Genomic DNA, 13,517 nt, shown 5'->3' on the forward strand with positions numbered 1-13,517 from the left:
AAAACGGAAACTGATAGAAATATACTTTTTCCTGATGAAAGAAGAGATTCTGATCTTTCTTTTGATAGGTTACATGTTTTTATAGCAATAGAACACAGTATTCTGTAGGCCTTGCCAAATCAGTGAGAAGGGGGTTGCTTCAGTGAAAGTGTCTGGGAGTGAATAATAGCTATTTCATGTCAGTCATGTGCACTATGCTTCATTTTAACATGCAAAATGCTAAAAGCAGAACATGGGTGTCTTCATTAGTGACAGCAAGCATTTTAATATGTATTCGATTTTTAATGTGTTTAAAATGTGTCCTTTCCTTCCCTAATAACAGGTGCGGTCTATACTGCTGTGATAGTACACTATTTTAATCTACTGTTCCTCCTTTCCAACCCAATGATGTCTGTGGCTACTTCTAATTTCCATTGCCTGCATTTATTTGTGTTTGCCTCTTTCTTGCCTTAGGGGCCGCACCAGAGGTAGGGCTATCATGGATGAGGAAGACAGTATGGATGGAACAGAGATAACAGATTCCATTGGCCCTCAGGACACAGGTGAGACTTCACTGCCCCGTTGCTTGTGAAATGCTCATTCAGCGGAAGGTAGATGAGAGCTTTTTCATGGTACCTTGGCCTTCCTCTTCAGGGCTCTAAATGAAATGGTTCAGCTTGAGCTGCAGTGATTTTGTATTCCACCTCACCTCAGTTTTTCACTCGCTGTCTCCACCTCTCCTTCTGTCCTAAGATTGGCATTGAGGAGCAGGAGTGGGAAAGAGCCCAAGGCTAATGCCCCCTAAAAGCTTTTTAAAATCCCATCAGTCTCTCCAGACACATTAGTGCTTTTTTATTTTTATAATTTTTTTTTATAAATGTGTGTGTAGTGTACATCACATCATGTGATGTTCGCTTTGAGTTTTTCATTTTGATGCCCCCGTTCATGGTACAGTAGATACCCTAGGGACTGGGGATCTTCCATTGGCTTGAATTTCTTTTATTAGGTCTACCTAACGTCTGCAACCTATTCTATTCAATGCTATTATATTATATACTTTCGGTTTGAAGGCAAATCAAGCTTGAGGGAAATTATAGTACTGGTCCTAGCATCGTACCGTGAATTTTAGCTGGCAAAAATGTCACGATACCATAATTCTCAAATACCTGTACTTGAGAGAGGGGGGGGGGGGGGGGGGAATGCCTTGTAGCGCTGTCGCGGAGAAGGTAGAAGACAGTTAAATCCTTCTCATGTAAATAAACAAATATCCGAATCTGGATATTTATATTGGCATTTTAAAAAGGACAGTTTGTGCACATTCAAGGCGGCTTCCTTGATCGCATCTATTTACTGATGCAAAAACACTATGGATTAAGGCCGTTTGGGTCTCCAACTCTCTGGCGAACGCTATCTTAAAACACAGATGCATTTTGCATGTAAAAGCAAGTGGATCACTTGTGCCATGTAACAGCTAAATCAGGAGTGTCAAACAGGCCGGATCAGGCCCACAAAGGGGTTTAATCCGGCCAGCAAGGTGATTTTGTAAAGTTAAAAAAAAGAGTAATGTCGGACCAATTAATCAGTTGGCCATAATCAAGCATATAAATTCGTAATTTCACTATAGACCAACATAAATCAAACACAAACGTACTGAATAAGAGACACATTCAACTACAAATATGAAAATGCACAATGCATTCTGTGAACAATATACAGATATATGCAAAATAGGTAGATATACCACGCCCGGAACTCATATGGGCAATGTGTTGCCGTGTTTCATTTGCATTCGTGTTATTTTTTGGGACAATATATTTACAGTAAATTAGCGCTGGCCTGCAAATAGCGAAAATCTGCATATAATTGACGGCAATTTTTTAAATATTTATATACAATGATTTTACCGATCCGGCCCACTTGGTAATATATTTTCCTCTATGTGGCCCCTGAGCTAATATGAGTTTGACACCCATGAGCTAGAATCTCATACGTAGATATTTGTCTTGGCGCCTTTAATATATAAATTAGCAAAACTGTTGCATAACAGCGAGACAAGTGCAGCAAGTTTTGCTCATGGACACATTTTTAGAAATGGACAGAAAATATAACAAAATATATATATATTTTTTACTATTACGATTAGATTCCTTTGGTATTTCTTTCTGTAGTACAGTATATCATTTTGACAGACTAATCATTCCATTTTTCCATCACCTTTAGAAACAGAAATCCAAGCAGCAGAGGCTGTGGAAGTGGTGAGCAGCGATGCGCCAGAGGAGGACACGCCCTCACCTCCTCCTCCGGCCCAGAGCCCTCCACCCGAGACTCTTGGAGGACCGTCTGTCCCAGCAAGTAGAGGAGTCCAAAGCAGGTAAGCAACAACAACGCTCTTGACTGTGAATTTTGTATAGTGTGAAATAGTTTCTGCTTGCTGGGAACATGTATATAATGAAACACAGTCGTCAGCTGACTGGCAGCTTTTCCTCCCAGGTGCCACGGTGTAAGAGATTATCCGTCTTTGCCATTCATGCTATCGACGTTGTTGATGGCAGGCAAAAACAATGGCGCCTCCTGGTTGCTTAAGAACGTCTTTTAGACCAAAAATTTGAAAAATGTCTTAGCTACCCTGTGTAGCTCAATCAAAGGAGTTATGTTGTCATGGCTGTTTATCTCCTTATAAAATAGATTACACAAAAGATGATTCCATGACACAGAGAACCTTTAAGGTTCCATGCCATCTATATGTCAAAATGAGTCTGTGGCATATTTTAAGTGTGACATGTGATTTGTCGTTTGCATGCATTAGCCTTTAAAAGGTAGAGGCCTCCAAAACAAACAGATTTGAATTTGGCATCGTTGTAACGTTGATTTGACACCCATTATTCAAGTCCCTGCCCATGTTGTTGTTCCTACAATCCTGCATCTTGTGCAAAGCTAAAACAGCTGCCAACCACAGAGGAGTTGATGAATAAACTGCCTTTGTTTATTTTTGGATAAACTTCTAAACATTTTGGAACCAGAATTGTGGTGTTTAAGCACAATTTGTGGAGGATGGCTTTGTCAATGTAACCTTTCACACACACACACAAAAAAAGGCATATCCGTGTTTTTTAGTGACACAGCCGCATCAGTGTGCTCTCTCGACTTTGATATTATATCTGCATAAAATACCTTAATACCAGTGCTGAAACTATAAAACGGCAAAAACTTAAAAATCTGTCAAAAGCAGTGAGATAATAGCTGACATTTATTTTATTTGTATTAATTAAAAATAATACTAAGAGGGTTCAGTATACTTTTGATAAAAAATAAATGCATTTTGAACATTTAGGACACTTGAGAACAATTGAACATGATACATTTTACATTTTATTTTTTACCAAAAAATGTATTATTCAAGCCTTCAGCCCATATATAATCTCATTGAATATTTAAAGTTTGACATACCAACCACAATGGAGGATGGAAGCTTAGTTATTTGATCAGGTATTATAACATAAGCGACTAGAGATGGACTATTGATTGTAATTAAGTAAACTACGAAAGTGATTTAACCGCCATAATTCTTCTCGGTATATGTAAGCTTTTATAGATTAATAGAAAGCTTGTATTATTGAGATATTTTTAGTTATTAACATTTAATGCATTGATGGATTTTTTTCTGCCCGAGTATGAAAAGTCCGACTGCATTTGAATGCACCTCACGTTGTGTTGAACATGAGAAACATCAGTGTACTCCCATGATGCCGCCCCCTTACGATTACATTAAGTTACAGTGTGTTCCATTTTAGTTCTTTTTTTTTTTTTGTCCAATTACAGTACTAGCAATTATTTTATCATTAACTCTTTCACTGCCATGGACGTTAAAAGACGTCAAGTAAAAACCTACGGAGGGCCGCCAATGACGTTAAAAGACGTCATCCAATTTTTTTTAATTTTTTTTTTTGAAACGGGTGGAGGAAAGCCTTGGCCAGCTGTGGTGAAAGTTTCAAGCAGATCTAGTTAGCCTAATGACTATTTTTGGCCCCTAGATGGCAGCAATGACTCTCTTTTGACAAGATTGGGTAGGCGTCAGTAGAAGACGTGAGGCGGTGCTAGAGGGGACAATGGCTAGGGAAGGGAAGAGAACATGGCGACCGGTTGCAAGCAGCTCACGCTGGAGCAGTTTTTTTCAAAGACGAAAAGCATCGACCAACGCTAAAGAGCACATTGATGACGACGATAATTATCATCGATGATGATGGTGGTGACTCCGAGGTTGGAAGCATTGACGCGGCGGTAGAAGACGTGAGGCGGAGCTAGATGGTTGAGGAAGCGAACAATGGCGACCGGTTGCAAGCAGCTCACATTTGGGAATTTTTTTCAAAGTCGAAAGGCATCGACCAACGCTAAAGAGCACATTGATGACGACGATGATCATCATCGATGATGATGATGGTGACTCCGAGGTTGATGCCAAAGTTGGAAGCGCTGACGCGGCGGCTATGACGACGTCATAAAGGTTCACGGGCTAGCGATGCTAACCCCGGAAAACGCGGAGCACAACCGAGCACGCTCAGGCGGACGTTCAATCGGACGACGAAGAGTGCCCCGAGTCCAATGCATATTCATCGGAGGAGTGGGTACAGTCTGCTACTTGCTATTCCCCGGAAAAAAAGGCCGTCAAGAAAGTGTAACGTCTGCACGCGAAACGGACAATCGAAGTGAAACGTATCTGTTGTGCAAATCCTGCTCCGTCTCCTTGCACGCAGGGGAGTGTTACAAAAAGAAAAACTGTATTTGAAACATCCACATAATTGTAAATAGTACCACAGTTGCACACATTTGTAAATAGTTTGCGAAATTGTTTTGTCAAATTGTTACACTGTTGAATGGAAATAAACGTATTTTGCAATCTAAAAACACTTTTTCATTGTTGGTGGTGGTGTATTACAGAAGTAAAGCACTACTTATGTGTTTGTGGCATCATTCATGGACAAAAAGAAGCGTACAATTCTTTCACAAAAAGCTCTTTTTCTCCGCTTTTTGTTTCAAAACAGAGCATTTCGGTGAAACTAACCATTTTCTATTGTTGATTACTGAAGAACGGAATAAGGTAGAAACAAACTTTTTTTTCTGATGAAAGATGAGAGTTCAATCTTTCATTTGGTAGTATGTGTGTTTCCATAGTCCAAACACAACATTTTATGTGGACCTTGAAAGATCAGTCAAAATGCTTAAAACGGCTGGCACTGGCGACATCCCGTTTCTGAAAACGTCTGGCAGTCAAAGAGTTAAAATAGCTAAATGTGTGTACCAGTGACCACGCACAAAAGAATTGCAACTCAAGCAGTTGGTGAGAGCACTTACTCAAAATACTTTGCTGTTTGTCTTTGTTTTGACAATGGTATTAATGAACTTGACCTTACATTAAATATTCTTTTTTCTTCTTCTTGCTAGCACATTGTTAAACATTGTGGCATTGATTGGTGCATAATAAAAAGCTTTGAAAACATTATGAAAAAATTCAATTTTGACATTATTTGAAACATACATTTCAAAATTGAAATATAGGCTAATCTTCTGTTTTGGGTTCATATATGATCCAGCACTCCCGCGCCACTTGTGATGAATAAGTAATTCCAAAAATGGATGGATGGATGGATTTTTACTGTATATCCGACTCCAAAGGAGTCATGCCTCACCTTGCTCTTGTGATCCTATCCGTTTGAACCACAAAGATTGAGTGTATTAACGAAACGATGAAACAAATGTTCAATTACAAGCATTTACATGTTACATGGCATGAGTGATCCAAGAACGATCAGCCCCCTTTCGCTTTAACAGATACAATAAATGTGTCTGTGTTTTAAGCTAGTGATCGCTTGATAGTTCTAGACCCAACTGGCCATATACATATTGTGTTTCAAAACAGTACCTAACGGTATTTATAATTCCACTTGTACCACTTGATGAAATAGCGTGTCCTTTGCCAAAATGCACCGAGTGTATTCAGCGCAGCGCTTCAATGAATGGAGAGAGCGAGTAGTCAGCTTAAAATGGGCACACACTGTCCTTCATAAAAAGCTAATTTTTCTGCTAGTTAAGTTTAATGGCTGTTAATGTGGCAAAGTACTCACCTAGACTCGGATATTTACTAACGTATTTATTTACACGAGATGGCTATAACCTGACGTGACAGATGGGCTTCCGCCTTCTGTGTGACGGCTGACCTGCTGCGCGCCGGCTCCATCTGACCTAGAGACGCAGCCCTCGCTGTATTTTTTTCCCCTCCTAATTATGTTTGCCCCCTAAAATTCACAATACAATACCAGCGGCACTAGTTACACTAGTGGCGGGGATTCACTGGAGATTCAAAATATAGACCCTCGCCATGGACTGAGTAGAGCGAGACGTGATTGGTCCCCTAGCAGCAGGTTTGTCCACAGCGAGTGGAGCTGGGACCGCAAAGTGAGTTTGATGTGTGGATAATCAGTGTGCTAACTGCATTCTTGATTGATGTGTGAGCCAAGTCTTCCAGCGCTAAGCGTCATCTTGAGCCTTGTTTCCACCGTTTCTTGTTTCTTCTCTTCTCTACTCGGCTCTACTTGGCGCTACACCAAAAAGCAGTGCGTCTCCACTGCCACGGCCACCACCCGGGACCCCCTCCTCACCTTGCCAGTGATGTCATGCTAAAGCGACCGCAGCTAGCGTGGACTGCGCACAGGCAAAAACAATTGCTTTGTGCCCGTTTATTTCAGCCTGAAGACATCGAATGAATATTGCAGCAACCAGAAGACTGCATTCAATAATGTTAAAAAGGTTTGCACCTCCTCAAAAGTCCAAGCATTCATCTGTTTGGAAGCCATTGTTGTCCTCTCTTCATCGTTAATGGCAGCTGTTTTCTCGGGGTGGTGGTTTGCGCAGCTGCATATTGATAAAAATATGTCTCGAACCAATCATTGGCCTCCAAAATAATTATGCCACGTTTTGGAACTGGGCTACTTTTTTTTTTTTTTTTTTTTAACTGCGAAAGAGCAGGTACCAGAAAGAGCCGGGTAGATTTGTTGGTGGAAATGGGGCTTTTGTAGAGTCGAGTAGAGTAGATACCGGCTGTGGAAACGAGGCTATTGTTTAACAGGGCTGTCATTGTTCCGGACGGTTGAGTTAAATTGGTGTGGTATTCTCAAGAAGCAGCATATTTAATATCTTCTGCACTCTTTATCACACGACTCTCTATTTTGCCCCTTATTTCTTCTTCGTCTCTAGTCTTAGCTACATCTCTTCTATGTGCTCCTTTTATACAGTGCCCCTAGCCATGCCCCTAATATGAGCATGCACGAGAAGTGCACTGTAAGAACATGCACATAAACAAGCTGTTCTTAGCCACGGCTGCTACATTGCTAGCATGACTTATTCATGATGGTGTATTGTGTCGTTACCCTTGCTTTGTCTGGAGAGATGTCCAATTCTTTCTTTCTAACCGGAGGTAAAAAATCCAGCCAAGGAAACCGAGGCGGCTGAGTGTCCCTGACGACATGGCAAGACTGTGCGTGCACTCCTGTGCGCCTGCCAACACCCCTCGGTCACACGTTCTGTCTCTACCGTCGCTCATAGACTTTTCTTGTCGCAGAGAGACAAGTTTTGAAATAATTCTAATAAAATAAGAGTCATAAAATGGAGCCAAAAGGGATGAATTTTCCAATGATCATTTCAATGATATTCTTCTGCCAGGTAACAATGTTAGCATTTATGACAATTTTATTTTCATTTTGTTTTATTTTTATTTATTTTTTAAAACTGCAAACTCACCTTCAAACGTTAGGCGCACTTAAATGCTACTCGAAGCACTTACTGTAATTGTGTTTACTTCTTTGTACTTTATTACATTCCTTAAACTGGCTGTACTCACAGATATTTTGAATGGTATTTATTTTAGTGTATTACAAATAAATATAATATTTGTTTTAGTTTATTTTTTGTTCTTTTTTTGTAAAATGTACAAATGTTTTGTACATATTGTGCAATGTATTTTTGCATATAAAATGTGTTGGTGATAATGGGAGGAAAATTTTAAGGAAAAATTCTTCATCAGGATTTATATCGTCAACAGGAAGATTTCGCACAGCACTACCCTCTACAATTCATTTATTTTTTTTCAGTGAGCATCTTTGTGCCTTCTGTTGCTGCGGGACTCGTAGCCTGTTGGGTCAGGGGGAACTGCGAGTGTTCAGCACCACGCTGCCCGACGATCTCCTCAGACACAAAGATGGAGAGGACTCGAACAATGGCGGTAACGGCGATGGGTCCACTGAGCCACACGTGGCTGGCGAGACCACCTCAGGACAGCAGGAACTTACTAAGTAAGTTATTTTCTTTGTCTAATTTGTTTTGTTGCTGTGGAATTAGGGGGTGCTTTATTCAGAGTTCCCAGTGGCATAATAGGTAGTAGGAGACGTAATACACTCTGGCAGCTCGCCAAGCCAACAGTTGATTGTGTCGTGTTGCCGTGTGATTGGTCGCCGAAGGCCAGCCCTTGCTTATGTCACACAGCCACAGAGAAGAGTGCACAGTTCAGGGGGAACAATTGGAATTGATTTGTAAGTGAGGTGTGTGTGTGATAGAGCGGAATGTTAACATCCTAATCAGGCTGTTTTATCAATTTTCTGCAAATGTAAAGCTGCCAATGTCAGCCTTCAGAAGTGATTTCTTGAGACTCAACAGTAAGCGTCTTAGTGCAATATGCCAGATGCCAAGACGTCTCTCTTCCTCTCTCCTCTGTCCCTCCCACAGATTCACTCTATCCATTTATCTTTTTATTTCATTTAAAACTGCACCTAGGGCTGGCCGATATGACCCAAAAAAAAAACCAAATCTTTTTTTCCCCCAGTCATTCTGGACAGCATGATTTTCCTAGTAGTAATAAACCCAGCAAATATTGTAGAAAGTTTCATTTATTCAAAAATAAACACGTACAAAATGTTCAGACAGCAATGATGTACAGTATACTGATTTTAAAGAAGTTTTAAACTAATCTATAGCTATTCATATCTTATGCTAACCTTGGCCATAAGTTGAATTCTTGTGGTATTTGTGAGTTCAAAAACTCCCAAAAATCAACCCTTGTACCGAGCCCACCGATTGGTCCAAGCCACCAATTTCAAAATGACTGTGATTGGGGAAGAAGCGCTGAGGCAGTGGGAAACAAACAAACAAACCAAACATGGCGACACCGGTGGACGAATGCATGGACGCTGCAATTAATTCTGTTCTTGCGGAATAAGCCACCATTTCCTTTTTGAAAGAAGAACAGCGAGAGGCGCTTCAAGCATTTTTCGCTGGTAAAGATATTTGTGTGTGTTTTTTTTTTTACCTACGACAACAATGACATCAACATTTTCATCCGTTACCATGATTGTTCAAAATAAAAGTTTGGTAGGTGTGCACAAGTTGTCATCGCCTAATCAACTCGAAGTATTGTACTGCATGTCCCGTCTCTCCCAAGCAGATCACATTGGAGCAGTTCCAAATTGATATTGTGGAGAACTCCTTTGAGTGATTCACATTATCAATCTGGCTCTAGCCAGGTTAATGTTGTGCAGAACTTGCTTAAAATAAATTTAAGTAGTTAGTAACTATTGTAAACTAGGGGTGGGAATCTATGGGTACCTCACGATTCGATTCAGATGCACCACTACATTGCCTTACATTTTATAGTCCATGTAATAAAACAGTGGTACCTTTTTAAAACTATTGCAAAACGCAAGGATTTATATTTCACACCTTGACTTTTATTAAGTGGCAAGGCAGCCTAGTTTGCAATGGTGTCAACACAAATTTCAAAAAGTGCCTATGGCAGCTTGCTGTAACAAATGTCTAACTTCTCCTAAATGTATTGTTATACATTTATAAAAAACTATTTAAACTTATCTGTCTTGTTTAGCGTATCCTGTATTTTGATACTTGAAAGTGCAATATGAAGCAGACAACAGTGGCTTTTAGTTTTTTATTTAAACTTTAAAAACTCAATTTCTAATACCTCTGAATCGATTCAGAATATTTTTAATACAACGATCGATGCATAAAAAAAGTGATTATCATTCGCACCCCTATTGTAAACATATCTGTTAAACAATCCAGCATTGTGCCACTAGTGAAAATTACAACTCATAATAAAGGTTGGATATAACAGACTTTAAGAACAACTACTATTAATAATTCTGAGGAAGACAAGAGTGTATTTATTTATTTATATGCGCCTCGATTTCACTATTAAGCTCATTTTCAATGATTCGATTTTTTAAAATGACAATTAATCAAATTCATTTGACTTATGATTGACCTTCTGCCTGTGTACCTTTGTTTCCAGCGGGTCTGAAAGAAGCGAGGGAGATCCAGACCCAGCAAGTCGATTTTGGGATGAGCTTTCTCATGTCGGCCTTCCACAAGATCTCAACGTCCGGTCTCTCTTTGAGTCAGGTAAAAGTCAGTGATGTAGTAAAAAGGCATATTAAAAATAATAAAAAACAAGATAGAATTTTTTTTATTAAATATAAATAAATCTATCAATAAATAAAAATGCTTGGCTCTCATATTTATTTCGTACATGCTGCCAACATTGTCGACATGAAATGGATGATCAAAAATTTGTAAATAACCATTTTGCAAGTCCTGCTAGTGTTGATGTAGTTAAAACACATAAACCAGAATGTTGTTTGGGTATTTATTCTTTCTTTCGATGTTTTGCAAATGACAGGGCAATGCTGGGCACATCAGAGTTGTGCCTCGTGGTCCGAAGGTGTTTGCGAGGGCGAGGGACAATCTCTGCTTAATGTGGACAGAGCCATTGACTCAGGGAGCACAAAGGTGAGTCGGGAGGGAGCATCCGTGCCCTAATGGGCATTAACACCATCTTAATGTGTTGGGAAAGGCCTGCCTTCCTCATTGAGGCACAGTAAAGCTGATGGATCAGTCTGGCTGGTAAAGGTCAGCTCAGCACTGTGGCTCTGTCAACTGTGAAATGGAAAAGGTCATGCCACTCAACTGGGGCTGAGCTCTCATGGCAGCTTAGCCACGTAGCATGAGCAAAGGCACTTTGCTGTGTTTGTGTTTGCCACCTATTGGTTGTGTAGTCTGTCAGCAAATCTTCCACTTAAACTCCAGAGTGGCTATTCAAGCGCACTTATAGCACAGAGAGGGAAAAGGTGTCTGGATGAGGTTTTATATTTTTTGATTTTAAGTTGAAAAACTGTTGATGAACGGACAGTTAACTGTAAGTCAATCCAGAAAATGCCACATTTGACTGTTCGGCAAAACAAAGACATTCCTCTTTTTTTCAGCCCCAATGTCTCTTTCTCTGCAGCACTGTGCATACTGTAAGCGCCTTGGAGCATCCATTAAGTGCTGTGCTGAAGGATGTACTCAACTCTACCATTACCCCTGTGCTGGGGCAGCAGGGGCCTTTCAGGATATCAGGAGTCTGTCGCTCCTCTGCCCAGAACACATTGATTTGGCCATGCATAAATGTAAGCCGCGTTTAATTAGATTCTTCACTGTTGATTAAAAACAATTGTACTATAGTCTGTCTTATTCTGTGTAATGTAATGCTTCCATTTTTCTATCCACAGTTGTTGACGATGCAAATTGCGCATTATGCGACAGCCCAGGGGATCTACTGGACCAACTCTTCTGCACCAGTTGTGGACAGCATTATCATGGGATCTGCCTGGACATGGCGGTGACTCCTCTTAGGAGGGCTGGGTGGCAGTGTCCTGAGTGCAAAGTCTGCCAGACATGCAAGTGAGTCAGTCCACTTGTCACAAAACAGAAACAATCCAAAAATGTTTATCCCCAACGGTTACTCGTCAGTTCACCATTAAAGGTTGTATCAATCCTGTACACCACAAGATCATTTCTCAAAAACTTGTTATTGAAGATAATAATTAACCGTAACATCTTGAAACAATTTTCATAGAGGGTTGTATCCCACTCTCACTTTCCGCAGGAACCCAGGAGAGGACACTAAAATGCTGGTATGTGACATGTGCGACAAAGGCTACCATACATTCTGTCTGCAACCTGCCATGGATGCTCTTCCCACCAATGGGTGGAGATGTAAGGTAGGAGAAACATTCTGTGCCACTGTCTAAAGTTGGATTTGCACTGCCTGTCCAATTGCCCCAATTACGGTTGAATACCCACATTTATTTCCATGTAGATTTCAACAACACTTGTTTCTGAGATGACTGTTTATAGTCTTGAATATATGAAACAAACTGCATGTGCGGACGCCCCTACTTTTGCAATGAAAATAAAGATGACAATGGTTTTGTGCAGCCTGCTATATAATTGAGCTTTCTAATTTAAATGGGGGTAACCTTCACATTACGCCACTAACGGGTCTGCATTATTTTTCCTTTTTGACCCTCCTTGGAGGATAAGCGCTTCAGATCATGGAAGGATGGACCAACATGCCGCTAATGTGTATACTGTGTATACTGTAAATATAAAGCAAGTGTTTGTGCAGACAATGGGTCTGTTCTGTATACATCACCAATCGGCATCGTTCAATGACTTTGGCTCGCATTGATGGGGTGCACAGTATACATTTTGTGTGTTGCACTTGCATTGGCAGATATCCATTACATATCAAATTCTGATCCACATTTTCCCCCAATTTCTCCTGCTATGACTCGTATCACAATTGTGCCAACATAGAGTGGAAAAAAATAAAATGTCACTTGGACCGTGTAAATAGTCTTATTGAACATAGCACAGCCATTTAAACAGAAGCGTCACATCCCACAATACTAAAAATGTCCAAATGACTTAAATTACCAAAAGTGTCTTCTTCCTGGTAGAACTGCAGGGTATGTATCCAGTGTGGAACTCGAACCAGCGGGCTATGGCACCACACCAGCCTGCTGTGTGAGAATTGTGTCCAAAACCAGGATCCTGCTAAGAGCTGTCCAATGTGTGCCTGCATCTTGGACCCTGAGCATCACAAAGACCTACTCCTCTGCCACACTTGTAAGAGGTAAGTTAAAACTACTATTTTTTTCCCCCCAGTTACAGTTTTATCCTGAAAGTTGATGACTGTTTGTTCTGTGGCACTGTTGGACGTCAGATTTACCAATTGAGATCAGTTATATTTGACATAATCCAATGTCAAAATTGTTGCTATCATAAAACCTTTGTCAACTGTATATTATAAATTAAATTTAAAAAAAAAAGGGAAAAAAAGTCAAGTCATCAGATAGCCAGCAGCTAGAGTGAGAAGCTAACTTTGCTGTAGGAATCTGCACCAATGGGTGGTGACTCGAGTTGAGTAGCCGAATCAGAATTATCCCATTTGAGTCAGAAAGCAAAATGTTTATTTTGTTGCCATCAAATTTTGAACATGTTCAGAATTTCTTTGCGACAAGAAAAACTATTTGCTACCATTAAAACTATTTGTGAACGTCTTTGCAACCTTTTGCAACCTTGATCAAACTTTGAACGAATCCTGACGAAAACGCATTTGCTACGTGCAGTCATGCACACACCCTCGCAAGCCTTTG

General features: G+C 40.3%; 1 protein-coding gene across 8 annotated transcripts in view; it reads left to right on the forward strand.

Annotated features, from left to right (window-relative positions):
• Positions 1-13,517, forward strand: part of kmt2cb (lysine (K)-specific methyltransferase 2Cb) — a 93,374-nt gene that overhangs the window by 24,557 nt on the left and 55,300 nt on the right. For all 8 annotated transcript variants that reach the window (XM_077555663.1, XM_077555668.1, XM_077555664.1 and 5 more), the window contains exons 3-11: positions 454-542; positions 2,200-2,350; positions 8,121-8,321; positions 10,328-10,437; positions 10,715-10,824; positions 11,321-11,483; positions 11,586-11,757; positions 11,963-12,077; positions 12,819-12,994. In XM_077555663.1, the coding sequence (XP_077411789.1) occupies positions 454-542; positions 2,200-2,350; positions 8,121-8,321; positions 10,328-10,437; positions 10,715-10,824; positions 11,321-11,483; positions 11,586-11,757; positions 11,963-12,077; positions 12,819-12,994 (1,287 nt within the window). The remainder of the gene's footprint in view (positions 1-453; positions 543-2,199; positions 2,351-8,120; positions 8,322-10,327; positions 10,438-10,714; positions 10,825-11,320; positions 11,484-11,585; positions 11,758-11,962; positions 12,078-12,818; positions 12,995-13,517) is intronic.

This window comes from Vanacampus margaritifer, chromosome 2 (genome assembly GCF_051991255.1).
Source record: "Vanacampus margaritifer isolate UIUO_Vmar chromosome 2, RoL_Vmar_1.0, whole genome shotgun sequence".
In the NCBI taxonomy this organism is placed as follows: domain Eukaryota; kingdom Metazoa; phylum Chordata; class Actinopteri; order Syngnathiformes; family Syngnathidae; genus Vanacampus; species Vanacampus margaritifer.